This window comes from Harpegnathos saltator, unplaced genomic scaffold (assembly GCF_003227715.2).
Source record: "Harpegnathos saltator strain DR-91 unplaced genomic scaffold, Hsal_v8.6 scaffold344, whole genome shotgun sequence".
NCBI lineage: Eukaryota > Metazoa > Arthropoda > Insecta > Hymenoptera > Formicidae > Harpegnathos > Harpegnathos saltator.
The window spans coordinates 146,774-173,429 of record NW_020230144.1 but is presented as its reverse complement, the minus strand read 5'-3'; the positions used below and the strand labels follow the sequence as shown (position 1 = coordinate 173,429).

General features: G+C 35.4%; 1 protein-coding gene across 1 annotated transcript in view; it reads left to right on the top strand.

Annotated features, from left to right (window-relative positions):
- Nucleotides 1-1,325: 1,325 nt before the first annotated feature.
- The window catches only part of crh-BP (corticotropin releasing hormone binding protein), a 60,935-nt gene continuing 35,604 nt past the window's right edge, over nucleotides 1,326-26,656 (top strand). The window contains exon 1 of the mRNA XM_025300278.1: nucleotides 1,326-1,697. Within this exon, the coding sequence (XP_025156063.1) occupies nucleotides 1,533-1,697 (165 nt within the window). The 5' untranslated portion in view covers nucleotides 1,326-1,532. The remainder of the gene's footprint in view (nucleotides 1,698-26,656) is intronic.

The window sequence follows — 26,656 nt, the reverse complement described above, 5'->3', positions numbered from 1 at the left end:
TAGTCTGATGATGCGATGTCAAGAAAATAAAAAAGGAATGTAACAATAAAAAACTTCGAGTTTAGCTGTCTGAGTTAAATATGCATTGAACCGTGAGATCCTGCGTTAAAATCGTAGTTAAAAACAACATCTTTACAATTGGCCGAAATTGGACATTTTTTTTTAACTACAGCTTAAAAATTATGCTAATTTTGACAGTACTTGCCGAGTTAATCGTTTTGCCAACGGAGACAATTTAAAAAAAATTATTCCTGTGCAATGTCTTCGGACAACATCACTTTCTGAGAATATAAATCAGCTTTTGACATAGGCTGATCGAGTTTATTTTTTTCCAAGTTGCATTAAACATTATTATATAGAATCCATTTTTTATTTCTCGTCACTAATCGATCCAAAAACGTATCTTTATTTAGCCGAGCAAAGAATTAGCTGCAGCAACTTGGTCAATTTTTTTCTTTTCAGTAAGTACATGTGGCACCTAAACATTTTTAGATTAATTGTAGATTAAAGATTGGAATTTTAAATTATGCACAATCTCTTTTAAGTAACGAAATGCGATTGATTTATCAATCTTCAACTTCTGTTGAACTTCGTTGATTTATTAAGTTATTCATAATATTATTGTCATCTTTTGCAGACCGTCTAAAGCAAATTGATCTCCGAGATTCAAAATCACCATGTCGAAATTTTGAAAATTGACTCTTTGCAGTTTTTATGGATTTCGCATGATCTTAATAAATTTCCTTGTTGTTTTTTTATGGCAATTCCAACTTTTACATTTTTTTTTATTTATAAAGTTTAATATAGCAAAAATAAACTTTTTCATTACTCATTTTCAATAACTATTCTCAGAATTTAAATGCAGTCAAAACAAATTCCACGTTTATATAACAGTTGAGAATATCATTCTGTAAGGGATATATAATATGTAAGCTTTACAAACGGAGAGTCACTGTGCAACATCAATACGATATCTAATAAAATTACGATGGCACGAGCTTTTACATTCAGCCAATATTTCGTCTGTCATGAATCTCTGAATCATGATTATAAATATTTGCTCTAACGTGAATTAGTAAAAGGTGAGAATGTCCTAATTTGAAAACATTAGAAGATTATTTTTTACGAATTCACACTAAGAGGAAAAGATTCATAATCGCCTGTCTGCCTTGGATATGCAAATTTCATCCTTGGTCAACCTGCTCTGCTGTCTAAGGCAACTCTAGCTTACGCAGTGTCGCGACGCTTAACAATGATGGTCGGGGTGCGCAGCCCCGGGACGAAACGAGGTTGTGTGAGGCGTGGACTACCAGCTATAAGAGGGACGCCGTGCGTCGCGACGCCAGAACATCTCTGATACTTGGCCGAAGCTCGTACAGCTCTGACGATCTCGCGCAACTTTGATTCTCGCTGCAGTCGTAGATAGAAGGACTAGAGAGGCAAATCGTGGTCGATTCCGCAGGATCAAAGTTCTTTCTGACTTGTTCTCGTACGCGCGCTTTTGGTTTCCCTTTTCCTCATCGCTTTTCTGTATGTTTCTTTTACGGTTTTTCGGCCAAACTCGTCACCTTCAACTGCTCATCGCTGAGAAGATGTTCTCTAAGTCGACCTCGGCGCCAATTTTTCTGCTCGTTGTCGCCAGTGTGTTTCATGCCGCAAAAGCAGCAATCAGCAGCGGCCATCACCGTCAGCAACAGGTAAATACACCATGAAAACGTATACTTTTTCCGCGATTTAAACACGCGATTGGTATAAGATATTTTGTATTTTTTGAGAAATTACAAAATTGCAGATTTCACATTTAGATATATATGTACGCTTACTGCTATATATAAAAAGACACATTACAGTAAAAAAGGATATTTAGAACGAAGAAATATTTCGAGATACATATAATAAAGTACAAAGAGAGAAAGGTAGTGAGAAAGAGAGGTAATGGGAAGGAGAGAGGGAGGGAAAGAGAGAGAGAAAGATCTTATAATTAGGAGTAAAAATAGAATAAAAAGATAGAGTGAAAAGATATTGTGAGACACACCTAACAAATTATAAACAAATTACAGACATTTTAGAGTAAAAAAACATTAAAGTAGAAAAATATTCAGAATGAAAGGATATTATAAGGAAATAGGTGGTTATATGAGATATAATTAATTTAATTAGTTTTCCCTTATAGATGTATTATATTTTAAATGTTATTATAGGATTTACGATTTGGATGATTTATTTCGACGGCCATGCAATTAATAAATATAAATAATTCTGTATCATTCCTTATGCTTCTTTCAACTCGCTCGACTTTATTTCTCGCTCGATTCTACGATTTCTCAATTATCAATTCAACTATCGACTCTCTTTTATTCCCCCTTCTTTCTCTCCCTCTCTCTTTCTTAATGCGCTCGTTATATGCGTTTCTTCTTCGATTCTCTTCTGTACGTTAATTATTTGTTACAATTTAATCAATTTCCTTGTTATATCTGAAGAAGCATATATAAGTACATATAAATATAAAAATAAGCGTAACAAAAGAAGTCTAACAACAATTCCCACATTTGAAGCAATGATTTTATAATTTGGAAATAAAGAATATTACAATAAAAGAGTATTTAAAACACAAAAAACATACATAACAATAAATATGTACACAATTTGAATAAATGGATCCTTTTCGATCATGATAAAATTATAAGAACATAAAATCAAGATATAAAGTATATACAAATATTTCACGTTTTTTTCCTTAATTAAACTTAATTAAGATGATTTTGTGGGGAATGATTGGGGAATCAATACGATACAGGAATAAGAGGGATGTATCTATTCAGAAATAAACGTGGTAAGTCTTGGCTAATCAATGAAAGTCAATTAAGAGCGAGCTACTTTATTCTTTAGTGCTCTCAACCGTCGTCCTCGCTTTGTCTTTCATCTTCTTTTCTTCGATCGGGAGCAGTGATATTCCATCCAAGAATTTTCTTAGCATAATAGGCACTCTCTCTCTCTCTCCCTCTGTCTGTCTGTCTCTCTCTCTCTCTCTCTCTCTCTCTCTCTCTCTCTCTCTCTCTTTTCTCCCTTCCTCTCTCTCTCGATGAAAATAAAGTTGCTGTTATAAAGATGACGGGCCTGTAGCTACTTCTTTCCGCTTGCGACCGAGCTAAAAAAGTTTTTTCCTAAAGGAATTAACCGCTTAATTAACTTGTTTTTTTTCGCTGTATTTTCCGTTAGAATAATTTAAGTAATAGCTGACGCATTGTGTTTCCAGTGACTGTCGGGAGTGTGCAATAATTATGTTTGTGTAATATAAAGATTAATAAGAATATGAATAAGAGAAATATTTCTGTCGTCTTCGTTTTATATTTTCTCGTTTAATAAATATTACGGCCCACATGTATTTTGGCTTAAATTTGGTTATTGGATGCTTGATGCTAAAATGTGTTTTATCATGTGCATGACATTTTTAACATGTATTTTGATGGGGCGAGAAGAAAAATTTTTTTCTACATTATTTTGTCATATGAAAAAGTCCATATAACGAACTAACAGTTTTGAGAAATAATACATTAGGCACGTATCTCTCAGAATTTTCCCACGAATGAAATTTCTTCAGACTTTAGAACAAAAATGTCCGTCAAATTGTAAACAATATACTTATTCAATATTGGTAACAATGATTTTAGTTAATATTGGAGTTATTAAATGAAAAAAGACTAATTCAAAATTCTTTTTTAGATTATTAAAATTTTTATAACGATACATTTTTTTATTTTTAATAAATGTTATATGAAATTAAAAGAAATAAATTAATATTTCAGTTCAGCATAACATGTTTTTTCTCTTTTCAAAAAACCTGTCATTTTGACTGTTTCAATAGAAATATATATAAAGAGATCGTGTTAATCGTTGATAATTTTAGTGTTAAATAAATAAATACTTGTTTGTGTGCTTTAAACAACGATTATGTGTAAGAAATCTTGTACAGCAGGAGCTTTTAAATAAAGGCAGACATGTTGCGATGTATCTTGTTCTTATTTCTTCTGCAATAAACTCAATGGTAGTAATAATCGAGTATACGAATTCTGACGGTTCGTTTCTGAGTTTTGGTAATTTCGTGAACGTAAACAGTCGAATTGGAAAGAAAAACTTCGCGAAATTTTTGTTTATTGGGAGTACAAATTAGTTGTTTTTTGTGTTAAAAGATGTATTTATTTCAAAACAAAATGAATGAACAGATCAATTAAAGTATTTTCCATCGCTGGCTATTACTTTCTCCCATTTCTCAGACAATTTTCGAATTCCATCTCGAAAAAATGACTCGTCTTTTGAGGTGATCCAAGTTTAGAGTCAATTTTCGATATCTCAAAGAAGTGAACCGGTGACCTGCCAAATCGTGCTGCATCCTTCGGAACAACCAGTAATCAGAAGGAGCAATGTCTGGAGAATACGGCGGGTTCGGTAAAACATCCCATTTGAGCGTTTCCAAATATTTTTTGTACGACTTTTGCGACATGAGGCCGAGCGTTGTAATGAAGAACGCCTTTCAACGTCTCTCGGTTTCAATTCATAAGGCACCCAATTTCCTTGTTTTTGAATAATTCCCATGTCTCAATCGTACGGAAACGGCTTATTAAGTCACTCCCAATGATTCTGCAAACTCCTCTTGCGTTTGACTTTGATCTTCTTCGAGTAATGCCTCTAATTCTTTGTCCTCGAATTTTTTTGGCTGTTCAGAGCGAGGCTTGTCTTCGACGTTGAAATTCCTATCCTTGAAACATCGAAACTATTCCCCACATGATTTATCAGTTGGAGCAGCGTCACCATAAACTTCAACAAGCATTCGATAGGCTTCAACTGCACTTTTCTTCCAATTAAAGTAGAAAATTAAAACCTCCCGCAAATGCTTGGTTACCACAAAATTCGACATTTTCAACACTGTAAAAAGCAAGGTTTTTATATGAAACTCAAAGCGATATAAACTGAATATTATTGGCAGACGTCTAACTTCTCTGAAATCGCCAAAATCGGCAGTCATTATGAACCATTCATAACTTGAAAATGGACCGAACTAATTTATACACCCAATAAAAAATAAAGAACGAGGTATATTCTGTTTAGTATCACTTTTGCCGCTTGATGTAATAAAGCAGTCCAATTAATTAGAGTACATTGCTTCAGTATTTCCGACCAGACCATTTTCATTTACTTTTAGACGTATAATCATGGTAAAATTTATTCTTACACATGTATATTTCGTAAATCCTGAAATATGAGTCACGTACGTGCCAATTCAACACACACGAATATAAATCAGATTTTCCAGGTTTCCTTTCTCAAGAAAAGCGGGAAGTCAATTTTAAATTGATTTTTCAATTTTCTTCTCGCATGTGATGTATAGAGTGCCATAAGCGAGCTTCCTGTATAGATGTTTTGTGATTTCGTTGTGTCTCATTGTAATAAAAATCTATCAATTTTTATGGTGTTTCTCACCATAGATATTTTCATAGATATTTTTTTATGATATCATTAACATGCTATATATATATGCGTTCTCCTCTCGAGTTGTAATATATTTATATTAGAGAAAAGACATTTAAAAATTAAAAATATATCTATTTAGTAATTACTTCAATGAAGTATATATTTTCTTACTTTTTTCATCAAAAATAATTTTTCTTAATATAAATTACTTTATTTAGAATATTTTCCTTCACATACATACACACATACACATACATGTATATATATAATATATTAATATAAGCAAATATGTTGTTAGTACTGTATTGTACAATACAGTAGTATTGAACAATACATGATATTATTGATTGAATAAAGATTTTTTAGATATTCCTTTTCTCAATGCGAAGATAATAAAAGAAAGAGACACAGAATATACAGAATGTTTAAAAAAAGGGTTTTTAAGACTTTAAAAGCAGATCGTTGTCACAAAATGGAGTTAAAAAAATCCTAATAGACATAAGTTAATTAATTAATCGAAAAATTAATGTTGTCGTTATGAATAATGTCGTGGACAATGGACGTGGAGTTATGAGCAATTATTTGTTTTAATTAAAATAAGTGGTTTATTCGCTTTTAATGTACGACCATATATAAAATTCATTTCTGCCATTTCTTGATTACAGTAATATGTTGTTATTTCTACTATATAATGAAAATTTGTAATATCTCTTGTAACTGTTCACTGTTCACGAAAATATCTGACTAATGAAGCGTGTGTATAAGTGGGAAGAAAATAGATGTTTGTTTACATTCTGAGCAAGAGCGAAGAGATTTTTTTAGGAATTTATTTAACGCATACTTTTACTTTACTTTTTGGCCATCATACTTTGAAGCGTACTCTTCATCGATAAATGACAAATTATATCAGAAAATACAAAAGCACCAAAAGTGAGTAAGAGTCACTTGCTTTAATTAAAATAAATAATTCATAATTCTGACAATATTAAATTTTCAACTCATGTTTGTTAGAATTTTTTTCTACTATTATCTTATGAATACTATCTACCCTTCAATTCCTCTTTTCTTTAAACACTTTGTACAATAAAATATAAAATATAAGATGTAAAAATAATTAAATACAATCCTATCACGTATGGCGTCGCGGGATTAAGGATAGCCGCATACCAAGTAAACCTATATTAAACTGAAAATAAATTAGAGGACAAGAAGAAAGTTTCGCGATGGAGCTTCAAGGAAAGCTCGAAGAACTTCAAATTTCAAATTGTAATACAAACTAGCTCAAGAGAATTAGAATGACATCATTTGTTAACTTTTAATGAGTTTTGCTTCCCTGCTTCTGAACAAATAACTCGTCGTTAATTAGCTCGGTTTGGATTACACCCTTTTTTGTCACTCTCACAAAGAAGCAGAGGAAAGCTGTATTATTATGTCGTTTGAAATTATCATGTTAAGAAGCTTAATTACTTAAGTTTCTTCTTGCAGTGCTTTATGGCAAGAATAATGTCACAATCATTTTTTCGTTTTTGCGATAATTTTTATAAAGATAAATGACATGCAGGCAGATTGTAGAAACTTCTTTGATTTGCAGTTTCTTCTTTGATGTGCAGTTCCGTTGCTCAAAACATTTGGTATTTATAGTTTTATACATATTCTAGATTCCAGTGTGCACTCTTCTAAATTGTTATTGATCACAGCAACATATCGTGACAACAAACCACAGACTACACCTATTGTTAGATCACATTTGACGTTTTTTTATTTTATTGCTTATATTTATTATATTCAGAAGCTGAAAACGGTTGAATAGAAACTCCGAATTATTCGGCATCAAATGATTGATAGGGACGTTTCAATGCATGTGATAATTATCGTACATAACGATGGGTGTACGATCTTGCTGAGGTTACTGTTCAAGCATGACATTCGGTCAATTATTTTCGAGACAGATTTGGCAGATAGGTATGTGATTTATTTAACGATATGTCCGCAAAGTATCCAAGCCGTAATCAATGTTACAAAAAGATCAAGAGAGTAATGCGTGAATTATAATATTGTTGTCGTGACGTTACTTTTTTGTAACGGCTTGATAAGAATGTTATTTTTTTTATTAATAATAATAGCGATAACGCAATTATATTTTATAAGTGACATACTAAAGAAACATATTATTGGTTTTAAACAAATAATATAACATATTATTATATAATATATTATTGGTTATTTATACGCGACAACGAACAAATCAAACATGTTTTGATTGAAAACAGAATTTATGATTTTTAGAACCGAATTTGGTTTATAAGAATCAAAAGTTCTGTTTTCTTAAATCAAGACACGTTTGGTTTGTTAATTATTGTATCATTTTGGTCTTCTTTTTCACATATTATCCAAAAAATATTATTGCGTTGCCGTTACAAATAAAAAAAATAATCTTGCGTATTGTAACAAATATAATTGTTAGTTTCATCATGTGGTACATGTATAAAATATATAAATGAAATGAACAGAAACGAATTTAAAAAAAAACCTCAAAATTTAATAAAACTTAATGAAAACAACTTAATAAAAAAAAATAATTGTAACATTTGTTACTTTTTGGAAAACAATTATGAGTTCTTTTTTAATGGGTAAGTAACAAGTAATAATAATATATTACCTCTTAGAAGTAACTATTTTAACGTTAAAAATAATTGTTAATTGAACATCGCATATTATTCAAAGCGATGTATTAAGATGTGTAGCTCTTAGATGCTGTGTGGTCTCACGTGGATTAAATAAATAAGTAAATAATGCGATAAATTATACTTTACGATGTACTATCCAAGTGGAAATTTTGAGTCTAAATTATATTGAGCTCGAGACTAATCAAGAAGCTTGAAGAGTAACATACGAGAGCGGTCCGACAAGTACTTAGCCTCACCGCCCGATGGCGCTACTATCGCAAGAGAAATTTACTATCGTGTAGTACATTCTCGTAGACGGCTACTGTCGAAATTTCAGCCGAATCGGACTCGTAGTTTTGTTTTGACCGTGTGTGGAAGCGGGCGTGTCCGCGGATTTTAGAAAAATGGAAAAAGAGCAATATCGGTCGGTGATTCGATTCTTGTTTTTGGAAGGGAAATCGTGCAGCGAAATCAAAGAGCGCTTGGATGCTGTGTACGGTGACTCTTCTCCTTCGATGGCGACCGTCAAAAATTGGTTTAACGAGTTTCAACGTGATCGCACGTCGGTTTTTGATGAGCCACGCCCAGGTGCCCCGAAAACGGCTACCATGGAGGATAACATGACAAAAATCCACGATCTCGTATTGGCAGACCGCCGATTGAAGGTGCGCGAGATAGCTGAGACAGTAGGCATCTCAAAAGACCGCGTGGGTCATATCCTGCATGAAATTTTGGGTATGAGAAAGCTGTCGGCGCGATGGGTGCCGCGTTTGCTCACTCCGGACAACAAGCGCAACCGTGAGACCACTTCAGAGCAGTGTTTGACGCTGTTTAAGCGCAATCCGAAGGAGTTTCTGCGTCGTTTCGTGACCGTCGACGAAACATGGATCCACTGGTACACACCAGAGACCAAGGAACAGTCGAAACAGTGGACTTCACCCGGCGAACGTGCTCCGAAGAAGGCGAAGACTGTCCTATCGGCCGGAAAGGTGATGGCCACCGTTTTCTGGGATTCACAAGGTGTGATCTACATCGACTACCTGGAGAAGGGCAAAACGGTCACAGGGCTGTACTATGCCGAATTATTGGGCCTATTCGACGCCGAATTGCAGAAAAAACGGCCCCATTTGGCGAAGAAAAAAGTGCTCTTCCACCATGACAACGCACCGGCTCACACCTCCGCCCTCGCCACGGTCAAATTGGTCGAATTGGGCTACGAACTGCTGCCCCATCCACCGTATTCTCCAGATTTGGCCCCGTGCGACTTCTTTTTGTTTCCAAACTTGAAAAAGTCACTCGCCGGGCAGAAATTTGAGTCGAATGAGGAGGTCATCGCCGCCACGGAGGCCTACTTTGCAGACCTCGAGAAAACGTATTTTTCAGACGGGTTAAAGAAGTTGGAGCATCGCTGGGTCAAGTGTATCGAGCTAAAAGGAGACTATGTTGAGAAATAAATCGCCGCTTTTCCAAAATTTTCGTTTTTCTTTTGTAGGCTAAGTACTTATCGGACCACCCTCGTACATGGTTTTATCATCAAAATTATTATAGAATTTAGCAATCGAATAACGCATGTCGATATTCTGTTTTAGTTTATTATCCTTTTGTTTCATATGTGTTATACATTAGGAATTGTACTATGTTTAGCATAATAACCTCTATTGGTAATTTATTCCCCGCGAGAAACAGTTAAATGTTAAACATGTTTTAAATATAATTTATATTAGTTCTTTATATAGACTAAGTCAAATAAAAACCACTTAATAATTTAAAAAGTGATTTAATTCAAATATGTTCTTAATCCAAATTAAACTTAAATATGATCCTGCTATTAGATTAACTTATCCAAGCGCATATATAGATCATATTTATATTTAATATGCATCTAACTAAAATTGAGTTTGAATTTGATTTTATATTTGGAACAAATAAAAATTTAATTAATACTTATCTTGATTTTTATATGTTTAACTTAGTCCATATAAAAGACAAATACGATGCTACATTTCGATTCGATTCGACATAAAAATTCTTGATTCGCACATCTCTAGTATACAAAACTTATTTATATATATTGTATTATTTATATTGTAAAACTTTGTATGCAAATTACTATTTTTTGATGCTACAGATAGTTATACAGATAGGAGTACGATTTAGTTTTGAGTTTTTTTTTCTCAAAAACAGATTTACTTAAAAATGATGAAAGAATATCTTAATCAAAATATTTTTGTTTATTTTCTACAATTTTTTTCCATCATTTCGGAGATAGATGGATTCCGCGAGAATAAAAAGATTCTTCTTTGGAGTTGATCCAATTTTCAACAAATTTTCGCACTTGTTCGAAGTTCTGAGTGTGTATCCTCTAGAGCATGTTGCATCGATCGGAACAAGTGATAATCGGATGGAACAATATCTGGAGAATACGCGAGATACGGTAAGATTTCCTATTCCAGCTCTAATAGCATTTGCTTTACTGATAATGCAACATAAGGTTAGGTCGAGCATTGTCGTGAAAAAGGATTACTTTGTATCATTTACTCGCAATTGATGATCGGTTTTGGTCCAATGCTTGCTTCAATTTGTACAATTGTTATTGATAACGATCGGCGGTGACAGTTTCATTCGGATTTAACAGTTCATAGTACACAACACCTTGATCTCATTAAATATAGCAATACTTTTAAACCGTGAACAGTTTGCGCCTCGAAGTGGATGTTGTTAGTTGGCCTAGATTAGAGCTGGACATGATCTGCACATTTCGGACGAAATTCAGTAGGTGATGCCTACCGTCATGTATGTATGTATGTGTTTATATATATATATATATAAAATATATATATATATGTATTAAACACGTAAACATATATATTTAAAAGTGATTATTAAACAAGGAAACAATTTTAATGATAATGTGATGCCCTAGCTGATTTCTTATACAGTGACGAGCCTGAGTGCACCGCGATCGTCGCTCCGGTCGCTAAGCGCGGAGCGGTGCGAGGGGGATGGTAGGCGTCACCTATTGAATTTCAATCGAAGTGCAGATCGTGTCCAGCTCTGGCCTAGATCAACCCATGATTTTTTTCATTTGGAATTATCGAAATAGATCCATTTTTCATTCCCAGTAACAATTCGATACAAAAAAATTTTTTATTTTATTTTAGCGAAATTGCAAATATTTAACCGATTCGCAATAGCATTTTCCGATAATTGATATGAAACTCATTTCCCTTCTTTGTGAATCTTCCCCATATCATGTAAACGTTTAGCAATTGTTGTACGATTAATATTTAATGCTTTGACAAGTTCTAAAGCGGATTATGCTGGATTTTCGTCCAATAATGCTTGCAAATTTGTATTTTTAAGCTTTTTTAGATGTCCTGAGCAATCTTTGTCGTTAACATTGAAATCGCCACTTTTGAATCGTTTCCATTTTAAATCAATATTCACATGTCTTAATTGATAACATCACCATAAGTTTCGATCAGAATTTTATGACCTTCCACCGTTATGAAGCCGCCGTTTTCATCTCATTTGTAGTAATTCTCCCTTCGGGATAAATTCACACAGAAGGCTCTGCGCTAAGGAATCGTTCTTTATTGCTTCTCTCTCGAAGCATTGACAAAAACTGACACCCCTGATCGGTTTTCGACAGACTGTCCTTTCTTCGTCCCAAAACAGACGAAACCCTCGCCTGAAACAAGCGGGTCAGAGAGGGCAGGGTGCGCTATTGCCACGACGCGACATTTTCAAGTGCACGAGATATGTTATATTCCTACAACTCGTCTATCCTGACGAGTTGGTTGTCCCGACCGACTTTATAACAGAAATTGAACTTAAAATGGAATACTATCCGATAACATGTAAAACTGAACAGATGATATCATAGTATAACGCGGAGTACAATTCTAAAATAAAACGTAGGTTACATCTATTAGGTACATTAGGAAATATCAGAATATGTAACTGAAATTAAAATATAATTAAAGGTAATGTTAGCTATAAGCTTTTATCCACGGTTTCATATGATCTGCAGACACTACGCCATTATATGGTAGTTGTGTGATTTGAAATCCCGGGACGTCACGCACGACGTATCGATCGGAACCTAATATTTTATGTATAATGTACGGGCCTTTGTACTTTGGAATGAACTTCTTATTCACCCCGGGAGTGGTATCCACATTCGCGATCACAATGTCGTCGCCTATAGTGTAGACAGTTGCTTCTTTGCGAATGTGATCGTACGCTTTTCGGTTTCGTTATCATGGAAAATTTGGGAATAAACTTCCTAAAATAGCTAGCCAGTTCTATAAAGTATTGGACTTCTTTCGTATTACGCGGCACAGGATAATTAATAATCGATTCAATATTTGTTGCACTCGGTTGAACGCCATTTTGATCGACAGAATAGCCTAGGTAAATGATTTTATCATATAAGAAAGAACATTTGTCCAATCGAAATTGAAGTTTATGTCGTCGCACTATTTTAAATACTTCGCGTAAAATATCGAAATGCTCTTCCAAATTCTCCGTGGCAATCAATATATCATCCATATATATTAAAATTCTGTTTTTCTCTATCAGCGGTTTAAATATAGTATAAATGTACCTTTGAAATACTCGGGGCGCATTTGCTAAGCTAAACGGCATTCTTAGATATTCAAACTGCCCTAGAGGCGTAATAAAAGCAGTGTATTTAACTGAAGATTCAGCCATTCTTACATGGTGAAATCCATTTTTTAAGTCTAGACTACTATAAATCCTTTTATCTTTCAATTGATCTAATTGATCTTCTATAATGGGGGTAGGGAAATTGTCCTTAATCGTAATGTTGTTCAACTACCTAAAATCAATGCATAGTCTTAAATCTCCCGTCTTTTTCCGAACTAGAACTATGGGACTAGCATACGGAGATGTACTTTCTTGAATTATCCCCTCCTCAGTTAAATCGTCTAAATTAATCGTAAGTTTTAATTTTTCCACGTGTGCTAATTGTCGTGCTCGGAAACTTATTGGTTGTTCATGTTTCAAACATATCATTTCAGGCTCGCATACAGGTGGAGATGACTCTTTTCCAGTAAGATACTCATCGGTATATATTTCTTTTACTTTCATTGCCGCGTCGCCAGGAGCATTTGGATTAACATTTACTTCGAATTGATCTTTCACTTGGTCTACGACATAGTCGATATGTAATATCTGTTTAGTGAAATTATCTTCTTTTGAAAAATTGAACGTGTTCCGCGAGATCTGTCGTGTCTCATCGATTTCTACTTTTATTGCGGAGTTCGAAAGAAAATCTCTCCCTAATAACGTGTCAGCATTCATGGTAGTATCAGGTACAACGAAAAACTTAATACGCACATATATATCGTTTATGCTAACATCTTTCTCAAAAGTGCTTAGTAATTTTAACTGCGAATTGTTAATGCCATTGTAACGATAATCATTTGTCGCAGATGGCAAGACAACAATTAATCGGTGCATGTTTAGGCTTTATCAAATTAATCAGCGATCCGGTATCTACAATAGCTTTAAAACAATAAACGTGTGTCACTTTCGTCATCGGATACTTCAAAACAGACAGATATTACATACGATTCGATATCGGAGGACCTCTGAATCAAATTTGTCTCTACTGACAGACTCGTCCTTCGAGTCGTTGATTTGATCGTTCGCTTTTCCAGGGACTATGACTCGTGGTTTTTTGCAGTCGGCTGCGCGATGACCCTTTCCTTTGCAATTAAAACATCTCATGGTTCCTCGTTGCGCTGGATGGGTCTCGGTACGTTCAGGTATTGTTGTCTTAACATCCTTCCTCGGTTTTATCGGATCCTTACTTGTAGTGCTTCGTTCGGGTTTTGGATGACTCCTCAGTGTGACTTTTTCAAAGGCTTTCATAAGCTTCGACGTGCTCTCGAAATACTGCAACCTCGCTTGGTCTTGTAGTCTAGAATCCTGTATACCATCTATAACATAGTCAATAATTTCGCTAGATTCGATCGGTACTTGGTTTACTAAAATTATCTTGTCATGACAATATTCATTAAACGTTTCGCTCGTTCGCCATACTCGCCGTTCAAACTCTTTCCTCAACGTGAGTTTGCTTGGGCGATGATGAAACATTTGTTTTAGCTCATTCATAAGATCCGTGGCACTTAGCCTTATGTTTTCAGGCTTCAAATGAATCCACTTCAAAGCTTTTCCCCTGAGCTTTGAGGTTATCAGCAGTCTCGTTACACTGTCGTCTAAATTGTACGAGTCGCGCAATAATTCGACCTGCTGTTCCCATTTCCAGTACTCATTACCGGTATTGTCGAATTCACTCAACATGTCTTTGATCATTCGTATGTTGTAGCTGCCATACTCGCTAGTAACAGGGCTTCTGACATCGCTCGTGTTTGCTCGGCCTCCCAGTTCAGTTTCGCGTCTCACTAACTCGAGCTCCCGTCGCAACAAGTCTCTCTTGCGCTGGATGAACTGAAATTCATAATCATCCTCGCGAGTTCTTACCTGATGAGGATTCGGGTGGACCTCATCATTCCCAGCTTCTGTTCCCGAAATTGTTCTACGTGAACCGATATCCTCTCCCGTGTCAGTCTCCTCGTCAGATACCTGACACGCTTCATCCAACACACCGGGAGTTCTCCCGTAACCGTAAGATCAAGTCGGTTTTATTGCCCGCCGTCGGAAGATCCTTTTCCCGCAATAGTTCCTTTACAAGGAGATGACGCAACCTGTTTCATCGATTTCAACACGAGTCATAGCACACTCGATAGCTATGATGCCGTGCATAAACGCACTAACATAATATGCGTGAATGCGTTTTTGTTTACGAGTAATTTGCAGTTAAAGTTTGGCTCGCGGAGCCGTGTCACACATAGGGTACAAGTTACGACACTCTTTCACGAAGCCGGCGTGACTGAGCAGACAGAGGCTCCCGCGCCGCGAACACTTTTGCGCCGACGACGGCGTTCGAGTCCCGCCGACGAATGGTTCGTTTTTTTTCGTATATAAAGACATGTAATAAATATTTTTATATTGTTCTTATGTATAATTACTTTTTTTGTTTCTACGCTATTAATCAAGGCTAATTAGGAGAGTCAGATCTTTCAAATATGAACACAACTTTTTTATTAATTAGAATAAAATGTTTTTGTCCGTATCAAAACACATACATACACACACATAAGACAAATATAAGGCACACAAATGAAAGTTAAGTATTATAAAATGTGGTCGTGCTGTCGCAACTCTGCGGATGGAATGCCGTATAGAAGCATATAAAACATAATAGTTTTTTGCACCAACTGCACGTAATGAACGCATAATTTTTGCACAAATACACTTTTGACTATGTATAGTTGGTGGAAAACATATTTTATTAACGTTGTAAAATACCTCGCGACTATCAACAAGACTAGACGGAAATTGGATCAGGACATCTACAAATATGAATTCAATGTAATTGCTATTGTATGCAAGGCCAATAACAATACGTACAAATATATATTTCCATTGCTCACACATTCAATATATTTACCTCGAAGATATTATATTGCGTCCGTCAACTCTTCTTTCGTAATATCACATTTTGCTAGATTTTGCACATAGCTGATCGTTGCTTCATCTACAAACGTGGTTCCCACTTTTAACACGAGTTTTTCACTGTTCACGTTACGAAGACTGCCCAGAGAATGAAACGAGCACGTCACAAAACATGAGAATCCCTCTGCGAGAAGGGGAAAGGGAAGAGGGTTCCTTCCCACTTGTAACGGTTCTAACGGCTCTCGGATTTCTCTCACACAAAATAATCACTGTCTGGCCATTTCTTTCTCATACCATACGAAATATTTATGCGAAATAGATTTACACGAAGAAAACATTTTATTGTGATTAATAAAAAAGTTGTGTTCATATTTGAAAGACCTGACTCTCCTAATTAGCCTTGATTAATAGCGTAGAAACAAAAAAAGGAATTATACATAAAAACAATATAAAAATATTACATGTCTTTACATACGAAAAAAAACGAACCAGTCGTCGGCGGGACTCGAACGCCGTCGTCGGCGCAAAAGTGTTCGCGGCGCGGGAGCCTCTGTCTGCTCAGCCACACCGGCTTCGTGAAAGAGTGTCGTAACTTGCGCCCTATGTGTGGCACGGCTTCACGAGCCAAACTTTAACTGCAAATTACTCGTAAACAAAGACGCATTCAGGCATATTATGTTAGGGCGTTTATACACGGCATCATAGCTATCGAATGTGCTATGACTCGTGTTGAAATCGATGAAACAGGTTGCGTCATCTCCTTGTTAGTTGGGCGATAGTGTATTTTTTACTCGCCATCTTGGTGGTGACAAACGCAATAATTAGCACTCGCAACACGGCAGCGTATTCTACCGGCACACACCCTTCTTTACGCTTCTGCACACAGCAACAATCGCTATTGTATCAATAATGCGTGAATCTAGTCACGAGAATCACGCGAGTTATCCCACTTCTGAATTCTGTAGTAATTCTCCCTTCGGAATAAATTCACACAGAAGGCTCTGCGCTAAGGAATCGTTCTTTATTGCTTCTCTCTCGAAGCATTGACAAAAACTGACTCCCCTGATCGATCGACAAACTGTCCTTTCTTCGTCCCAAAACAAACGAAACCCTCGCCTGAAACAAGCGGGTCAGAGAGGGCAGGGTGCACTATTGCCACGACGCGACATTTTCAAGTGCACGAGATATGTTATATTCTTACACATTAAAAAACAAAAGCAGCGCAATATCAAAAATACTCTTTGGGAAACTTCATTTTTAAAATTATATTAACAGGATTTTTACTGCGTCTATTGTTAGTAAACGACTAAATATCATGGATTAATATTAAAGCATTAAGAAACAATAGCTATGATTAGAATCTTCGACAAAACTGACATTAACGCCATCTCTTATAAAACCCATAAAACTAAATCACACTCCTAATATTTATTGAATATGCACTCATCTTTGAAGCAGTTCTTCTTTAGGTATCAGCGTAGAAAACATGACAATAAATACTCATTTATAACATCAAGATAGAATAATAGTTTATATAGCATCACTCTCCAAGTGTTTTCAGAGTAAAACTTCATTTAAGACAAATGAGGATTTATTCAAAGTAAAAGTAAAAATACTATTTCAGGATGATAATATTTCGTTCAAATTTTGAATGGATTCTAACTTTATATGAGTAAATATGAATAATTTGACTTTATACGTATAAAGTTTGACTTTATACGATTGATTACAGTGAATTTGTATCACTGACGGTGAGATATATCTGATTTGAGATTAATTTTCCTAAGTTCTATTTAAAATAATTGACAATTAATAAATTTATTCAGTCGACGGAATAGTTATTATGAAAAAAAAAATTTTTTTCATTAATTGTCATCATGAAAATAAAAAATAATTTGTTGTTATTTGTAATCTGATCGAAAGTAAATGTTTGTTATTTATTAAATAAGAAATTTTCGTATTTTCTCCCTATAACTTTGTTTAATATTTGTTGTTTGATATTTATATTAGTCAAGTATTAATAATTCTATCTTGCTAATTTATGCAAAATTATTTTTTCGTTACTATCAAGGTAGAAATAACAGTTACAAATTGGTAATAATATTTTTGACTTAATCGTCAATTAAATTAATCAAAATTTGGAGAAAGTTATCTTCATTTTTTAATTTGGGACAAAAATATTCATTTGACGATTCGGGACGAAGAAAAATCAGATATCGAGCAATTCAGTTGTTACTATATCTTCAGAGTCAAATTTTATTCTGAAAAATTTAGAAAGTACACCTCGAGTTTCGCGAATATGGTATAATGCTTCAACTTCAACGACGTTTGCATTGGTTATTCCGAATATTCGGACTTGGGTATTCCACTACAGTAATACGAATTCGTAATCGTAATACGAAATACCATGTTATTTTTTCGTTTTATCCCTCTTTCTCCATGATAATAACAATGATGTAACATAAGTAATATTATTGTAAAACGAACAGCTTAAAAATATATCTTTGAGCGTTGCACATTTACATATAAAATTTTTTATATTTGGGTATTAACGTGACGCCTACATATATAGGGTGTCCTATTTTTTAAATGCACTCGATAATTTCGGATAAAAGTTGTATGATTTCAAGGAGGAAATAAAACAACTTATTTTGTTTACAAATGGCACCACTTTCGAGATATTTACTGATCATTACTTTTCTTAAATAGAAATCCCATTTTTTGTTACATCATCTTATTTTACCAATTAATTTAAACAACTTTTGTCTAAAACATTTTTTTATTTGCCTAATATTTTTTGAGATATTTAAGGAAAACTTGATAACTTTTTCAATGTTTAATTCACGATATCTTGCTATTTATCGGAAAAAAATGGTACTAGACCTTTTTGTTCTACTTCATCTCAAAAATATATTGTTACAACAGCGCTCTAACTTTTGTTAATTTGATGATTTTGAAATTTTCAGAAGTCAGTAAGTTAATAAAAGTCAGGGCGCTATTATAACAATATATTCTTGAGATTAAATAGAGCAAGAAAATCTAGTGCCACTTTTTCTTCCGACAAATAGTTAGCGAGATATCGTGAGTTAAATATTAAAAAATTTATCAAGTTTTTCTTGAATATCTCAAAAAATATTAGGCAAATAAAAAAAATGTTTCAGACAAAAGTTATTTAAATTAATTGGTAGAAAAAGACGGTGTAATAAAAAATTGGGGTTTCCATTTAAGAAAAGTAATGATCAGTGAATATCTCGAAAGTGATGCCATTTGTAAATAGAATAATTGTTTTATTTCCCCCTTGAAATCGTATTAGGTGTACAAATGAATAATTCAATTTTTCAGCTACATTCAAGGTTTATTTTAAAAGAAAGTAAATTAAATTGTTCAATCAAAGTATTCGTCGTTGCTTTCTATAACTTTAAGCCATCTTTCAAGCAGCTGATGAATTCCATCTCGGAAAAATGTTACGTCTTTGGACACGATAAAGTCGTTAAGCCATTTTCGGATCTCATCCACTGATTGGAAGTGCATATCGGACAAGGCGTGTTGCATCGACCGGAACAAGTGATAATCGAATGGAGCAATGTCTCGTGAATACGCCGGGTGTTGCAAGATGTCCCAGCCAAGACTCATTATGGTGTCTTTTATATTGGAAGCAATGTGTGACCTGGCGTTGTTGTGCAACAATTTCACTGGACGTTCTCCTTTGCCAGTATACGGGCGTTTTCGTTCCAATTCTTGACTCAAGCAGATTAATTGACGTTGGTAGCAGTTCGCAGTAACTGTTTCACCCGGTTCCAACAACTCATAATAAAGCACGCCCTTGATATCCTACCAATCCCAAATGCAGAGAAGAACCTTCTTTTCGAAGCGATTGGGTTTTGCAACCGATTTTGATGATTCGCTGGGATTTACCCATGACATTCTGCGTTTCGAATTGTCATAGAGTATCCATTTCTCATCGCCCGTATCGATTTTCCACAAGAAAGACTTTCGACGCTGCTTATTGAGAAGAGAAAGACACGCTGCCTCTCGTTGATTTTTGTTGGTTACAGTGAGTTCATGCGGAACCCATTTTCCTTCTTTCTGGATCTTTCCCATCTCATGTAGGCGTTTGGAAATTGTTTGCTGCGTTACTCCCAACTATTCTGCAAGCTCTTTTTGCGTTTGTGCCGAATTCTCAGCGAGCAGTTGTTCCAAATCATCATTATCGCACTTCGGAGGGTCTCCATGGCGTTGTTTGTCGATTAGATTGAAATTACCGCTTTTAAACCGCTTAAACCAAAATGCGCACACATCGTATGATACAACACCTTAGCCGAGAAAGGAACAAATCGATTCGCACGCTCTTGCGGCATTTTTTCCTTGTTGGAATTCGTAAAAAATGCAGTGTCGGATATGCACCTTATCTGTTGCCATTTTCGACTATACTGAACTGAATACTTTTGAAAGTTATGTTGGGCCTTTCGCTAAACTATATGTTCTTTTTAATAGCTATATGTCAACATTGCATAATCACAAAAGAGCGGGAAAATCTATTCAATTTAAAATTGATTTCATAACTGCTTAAAATAATTTGGATTATTCATTTGTACACCTAATAATATACCACTCACCGAGTACATCGGATGATGATTTTATAAGATTTTTAGAAGAAATAGTTGAATTAGTTATAGTAAAAGGAGAATATATATTGGTAGGCGACTTTAACATAGATATGATGGTAGATTCATTCTATGCAAGAAAACTAAGAACGACATTGTTAAGCTAAGGGATGAAGCAATTTGTTGACAAGCCAACAAGAATTACAAAAGATAGTCAAACAATCATTGACTTAGTTTTTGCCAATAATGAGGTAACAGTTGACGTGCGTGATAAGCCTAAAATAACGGATCACACATGGCTAGAAATTGAAATGGCATCAATTAAATCAAATGACAATTACAGATTAATTAGCGGTAGGGTCTATAGCAAATTTAATATGAGCAATTTCCTTAAGTTATTAGAAAGGAATATAATACAGGGTCAGGGCTTAACTGTGAATACGACGGCAGAAATATTGTTTGGCAAAATAGTTGACACACTGGATAAAACAGCTTCTAAAGAAATATTTAGAATCCCAAACATATGGTATGGGAAAAAATGGTTTTCGAATGAAATAAGAATTGCAGCGTCAGAAAGGGATAATGCATATCGGAAAGTTATGTCTACAGGCACGGAGCAGAACTGGTTAAAATATATAAAGGTATAAAATAGTATATAAACCAGTATATATATACTGGTTAATATATATATAAAGTTGAAAGAAATAAGGTAGTTAAACTTATTAAAATTAAAAAGAAAGAATATAGTGAAAATGATAGATCAGAATAAAAATGATCCTGCGACAATGTGGAAAACTTTGAAAGAAATAATTAGAGAAGAACCAATGGAACAAAAAATTATTATAGAAGATATAGACTTCAAGATAGATAATAACATAGTGGATAATTGCAATATAGCGGATAAGTTTAATGTATTTTACATAGAAAGTATTAATAAGATAGTTAAATCAATAGAAGGAGAAAGGAGGAAATCACCAAAAGAACTTATTTATGTTGTAGAAATGAAAGACACAATAGAAAGTTTTGAAATGATTGAGACAAAGTATTTAGAGAATATTGTTATGAATCTAGCTAATAAAGAAGAAACGAAAGAGGGAATATCAAGTGACTTATTGAAAGCAATATTTTATGTGATAAAAAATGAATTTGTAAGTGTAATTAATGATTCGTTGAGGACGGGCCAATGTCCTGATGGATGGAAAACATCCACGATTATTCCTATACCAAAAGTAAACAAACCTAAGAAGGCTAGTGAATATAGACCTATTAATATACTTCCAATCTACGAAAAAGTCTTAGAGCTCGCAGTTAAAGAACGAATTGAAAGGTATTTAGAGAGAAACGATATAATCACAGAACATCAATCAGGATTCAAGAAACGACACTCGTGTGAAACTGCGCTTCAGATGATCATAGATGAATGGAAATTGATAATTAGTGAGGGCAAACTGATAGCTATAATATTCATGGACTTGAAGTGAGCATTTGAAACAATAAATAGAGAAAGACTAGTTGGAAAATTGGATCAATATGGAGTTAGAGGATCAGTTCTGAAATTGTTTAAATCATACTTGTGTAATAGAAGACAGCAAGTACGCTGTGGTGATATTGGGTGGCTGTATTGGGACCTTTGTTATTTAATATATAAACGATATAGTTAATAGTTGTCCAGAAGGACGTATAAAAATGTTCGCAGATGATATTATATATTTTTTAGAGTAAGTTGTGAGGAAATTGAAAGGAAAATGAATATGATGTTTAATATAGCTGAAGAATGGATGAATGTGAATGGTCTAAAATTAAACACGGGCAAAACAAAATATATGGTTGTGAGAAGTGTAAGAAAAGAATTAAAAGCGAACATTACAGTAAAATGTATGGATGGGTCGTCAATAGAGCAAGTAGAAAATATAAAATATCTAGGAGTAATCATTGACAGCAAGCTAAGACTAGAAGAACATTGTTGAATCGTATCATATGTTCGTATCATATGTCGTATCATATATTATATCATATATCGTATGAACATCATATGTTGAAAAAAAAAGATAAAAAAACAAGCTTCTTAAATAGGATAGGTAGCAATTTAACGATGTACCATAGATGTACTATATATAAGTATATACTAGTAGATATTATAATAATAGATAGTATAATACTAGTAGATGTACTATATATAAAGCAATTATCGCATTTTGAATATTGTGCGACGCTGTTGATTAATGGGGGAGAAACACAGCTGGACAGATTGCAAGTAGCGCAGAATCGGGCTATGCGAGTTATTTTGCAGTATAAGCGTGATACCAAAGTCGAGCATATGCGGAACGTGCTGTGTTTTATGTCAATAAGATAGAGGCTATATTATAATACGTGCATATTTATTTTTAAAGCGGTGAAAAGGTTTATTGCCTGATTATTTGACAAATAATTTACAAATAGTAGGTGTTACTAACGGACGACAAAAACGCTAGGCGAATAATATTGCTATCCAATTTCGTCGGACTAGCACTGCACAAAAAAGCTTGTTCTACATAGGAATAAAGATGTATAATGAGTTATTTTTAGAAATAAGGAGCAGTCAGAGATTAGAGCATTATAAAAGGAAACTCAAAGAATATATATCAGGTGTAAATTATTATTATTAGGTAAATCGGAAAGTTTCGTCCGTTTAGAGACAAGTAGCTATAGCTAGAACTGTCGTTAACCTGTAATGTCTAAACGAAGCTTAATATTATAGTTTGTTTTGACATCTGTCAATAACATTTAGTACATAAAAGTATACATTTGCATCAATAACATTGTTTTTCACTGCATCGAAAATGTCGAAATTTGAGCCAAATAAGCGTCATTTGCGCGAAGTGTTAATCTTTTGCTTCAATTGAAAGAAAACTGCAGCTGAAGCTTAACGAATACTTGTAGAAGTTTATGGTGATAATGCTCCTTCCGATAAAACATGCAGAGAATGGTTTCGACGCTTTAAAATTGGTGATTTTGACGTAGAGGACAAAGAGCGTTCTGGACGGCCAAGAGTATTCGAAGATGAAGAATTGCAGGCATTGGTGGACGAAGACCCATGTCAAACGCAAAAGCAACTTGCAGAAGCATTAAATTATTCTTAATCATCTAAATCATTTCCGACCGTTTGAAAGCCTTAGGAAAGGTTTACAAGGAAGGGAAATGAGTCCCATATGAACTGAAGCCAAGAGACATTGAAAGGCGAAAAACCACCTACGAAATTCTGTCGCTAGGCAACAAAGAAAGGGGTTTTCACATCGTATCATCACTGGGGATGAAAAATGGATTTATTTTGACAATCCCAAACGTCGAAAAACTATTTGCGATCCCAGCCAACCCTTAACATCGAAGTCAAAGCGGAATATCCACGGAAAGAAGGCAATGCTTTGTATTTGGTGGGATCAGAAGGGTATGCTGAACCATGAGCTGTTCAAAAGTGGTCAAACAGTCACAGGGGATCTGTACAGAGAGCAAATGATCCGTTTGAACCGAGCATTGCACAAAAAAAGACTAGAATATGAAACGAGACAGCATAAAGAGATTTTTCTTCATGACAACGCTCGGCCTCACGTCACAAAATCTGTCAAGGAAACGCTAGAAGCACTTTACTGGGAAGTGTTACACCATGCGGCTTATTCACCAGACTATGCCCCTTCCGATTACCACTTGTTTGGGTCGATGGCACACGCACTTGCTGAGGAATTCTTCAATTCTTATGAAAACGTCGAAAAATGGGTCTCTGACTGGATAGCCTCCAAAGATAAGTCATTCTTTCGCCGCGGATGTCACTTGCTGACCGAAAGATGGGAAAAAGTTAGCGCTAACGATGGACAATACTTTGATTAATGTACTTCTTCATTTTGTTACTTAAATAAAGCCATACGTTTTGCAAGAAAACGGACGGAACTTTCCGATTGACCTAATAAGTTAGTTATATTATTAAATGTATGCAAATAGTCGAGAAAGCTAATAAAGGCAATCAATCAATCAATCAATCTCCCCCTTCTTCTTCCTCCTTACCCTCTCTCTCACTCTACTCTTCTCTCTCTCCCTCCTCTCTCTTCCTCCTTCTTCTCTCTCGCCCTCTCTCTCACTCTACTCTCTCTCTCACTCCTGTTTCTCTCTTTCTCTCTCACTCCTCTCCCTCCCTCTCAGCCCCCCCCTCTCTCCTCTCTCCTCTCTCTCTCTCTCTCTCTCTCTCTCTCTCTCTCTCTCTCTCTCTCTCTCTCTCTCTCTCTCTCTCTCTCTCTCTCTCTCATTCTACTCTTTCTCCTTACCCTCTCTCTCCCTCTCTCTCTCCCCCTCTCCCTCTCCCTCTTCCTCTCCCTCTCTCGCCTCCACTCCCACTCCCTCTCCCTCTCCCTCTCTCACTCTCTCATTCTCTCACTCACTCTCTCTCTCTCTCTCTCTCTCTCTCTTTCTCTCTCACTCTCTCACTCTCTCACTCTCTCACTCTCTCACTCTTTCACTCTCTCACTCTCTCACTCTCTCACTCTCTCTCTCTCCCTCTCTCTCTCTCTCTCTCTCTCTCTCTCTCTCTCTCTCTCTCTCTCTCTCTTCCGTACATTTTCTCATATACTGTATTCTAGCATATCTCTCGCTTCCTCGCTCGCATTTGCTGCTGTCTGCTTCTTCAGTGCTCTCGTAGCGCCCCTGGAAGAGCGAGATGCACGCATATCCCTACTCCTGTGCGTTCGAAGTTTCTCACTTTCTTACTGAATCGAAATTTTCCGTGATTCGCACTTTATGTTAATGTACCTCCGCTTACAAGGAGATGACGCAACCTGTTTCATCGATTTTAATACGAGTCATAACACACTCGATAGCTATGATGCCGTGTATAGACGCCCTAACATAATATGCGTGAATGCGTCTTTGTTTGCGAGTAATTTGCAGTTAAAGTTTGGCTCGCAGAGCCGTGCCACACATAGGGCGCGAGTTACGACACTCTTTCACGAAGCCGGCGTGACTGAGCAGACAGAGGCTCCCGCGCCGCGAACACTTTTGCGCCGACGACGGCGTTCGAGTCCCGCTGACGACTGGTTCGTTTTTTTTCGTATGTAAAGACATGTAATATTTTTATATTGTTTTTATGTATAATTCCTTTTTTTGTTTCTACGCTATTAATCAAGGCTAATTAGGAGAGTCAGGTCTTTCAAATATGAACACAACTTTTTTATTAATCACAATAAAATGTTTTCTTCGTGTAAATCTATTTCGCATAAATATTTCGTATGGTATGGGAAAGAAATGGCCAGACAGTGATTATTTTGTGTGAGAGAAATCCGAGAGCCGTTAGAACCGTTACAAGTGGAAAGGAACCCTCTTCCCTTTCCCCTTCTCGCAGAGGGATTCTCATGTTTTGTGACGTGCTCGTTTCATTCTCTGGGCAGTCTTCGTAACGTGAACAGTGAAAAACTCGTGTTAAAAGTGGGAACCACGTTTGTAGATGAAGCAACGATCAGCTATGTGCAAAATCTAGCAAAATGTGATATTACGAAAGAAGAGTTGACGGACGCAATATAATATCTTCGAGGTAAATATATTGAATGTGTGAGCAATGGAAATATATATTTGTACGTATTGTTATTGGCCTTGCATACAATAGCAATTATATTGAATTCATATTTGTAGATGTCCTGATCCAATTTCCGTCCAGTCTTGTTGATAGTCGCGAGGTATTTTACAACGTCAATAAAATATGTTTTCCACCAACTATACATAGTCAAAAGTGTATTTGTGCAAAAATTATGCGTTCATTACGTGCAGTTGGTGCAAAAAACTATTATGTTTTATATGCTTCTATACGGCATTCCATCCGCAGAGTTGCGACAGCACGACCACATTTTATAATACGTAACTTTCATTTGTGTGCCTTATATTTGTCTTATGTGTGTGTATGTATGTGTTTTGATACGGACAAAAACATTTTATTGTAATTAATAAAAAAGTTGTGTTCATATTTGAAAGACCTGACTCTCCTAATTAGCCTTGATTAATAGCGTAGAAACAAAAAAAGTAATTATACATAAGAACAATATAAAAATATTTATTACATGTCTTTACATACGAAAAAAAACGAACCATTCGTCGGCGGGACTCGAACGCCGTCGTCGGCGCAAAAGTGTTCGCGGCGCGGGCCTCTGTCTGCTCAGTCACGCTGGCTTCGTGAAAGAATGTCGTAACTTGCGCCCTATGTGTGACACGGCTCCGCGAGCCAAACTTTAACTGCAAATTACTCGTAAACAAAAACGCATTCACGCATATTATGTTAGTGCGTTTATACACGGCATCATAGCTATCGAGTGTGCTATGACTCGTGTTGAAATCGATGAAACAGATTGCGTCATCTCC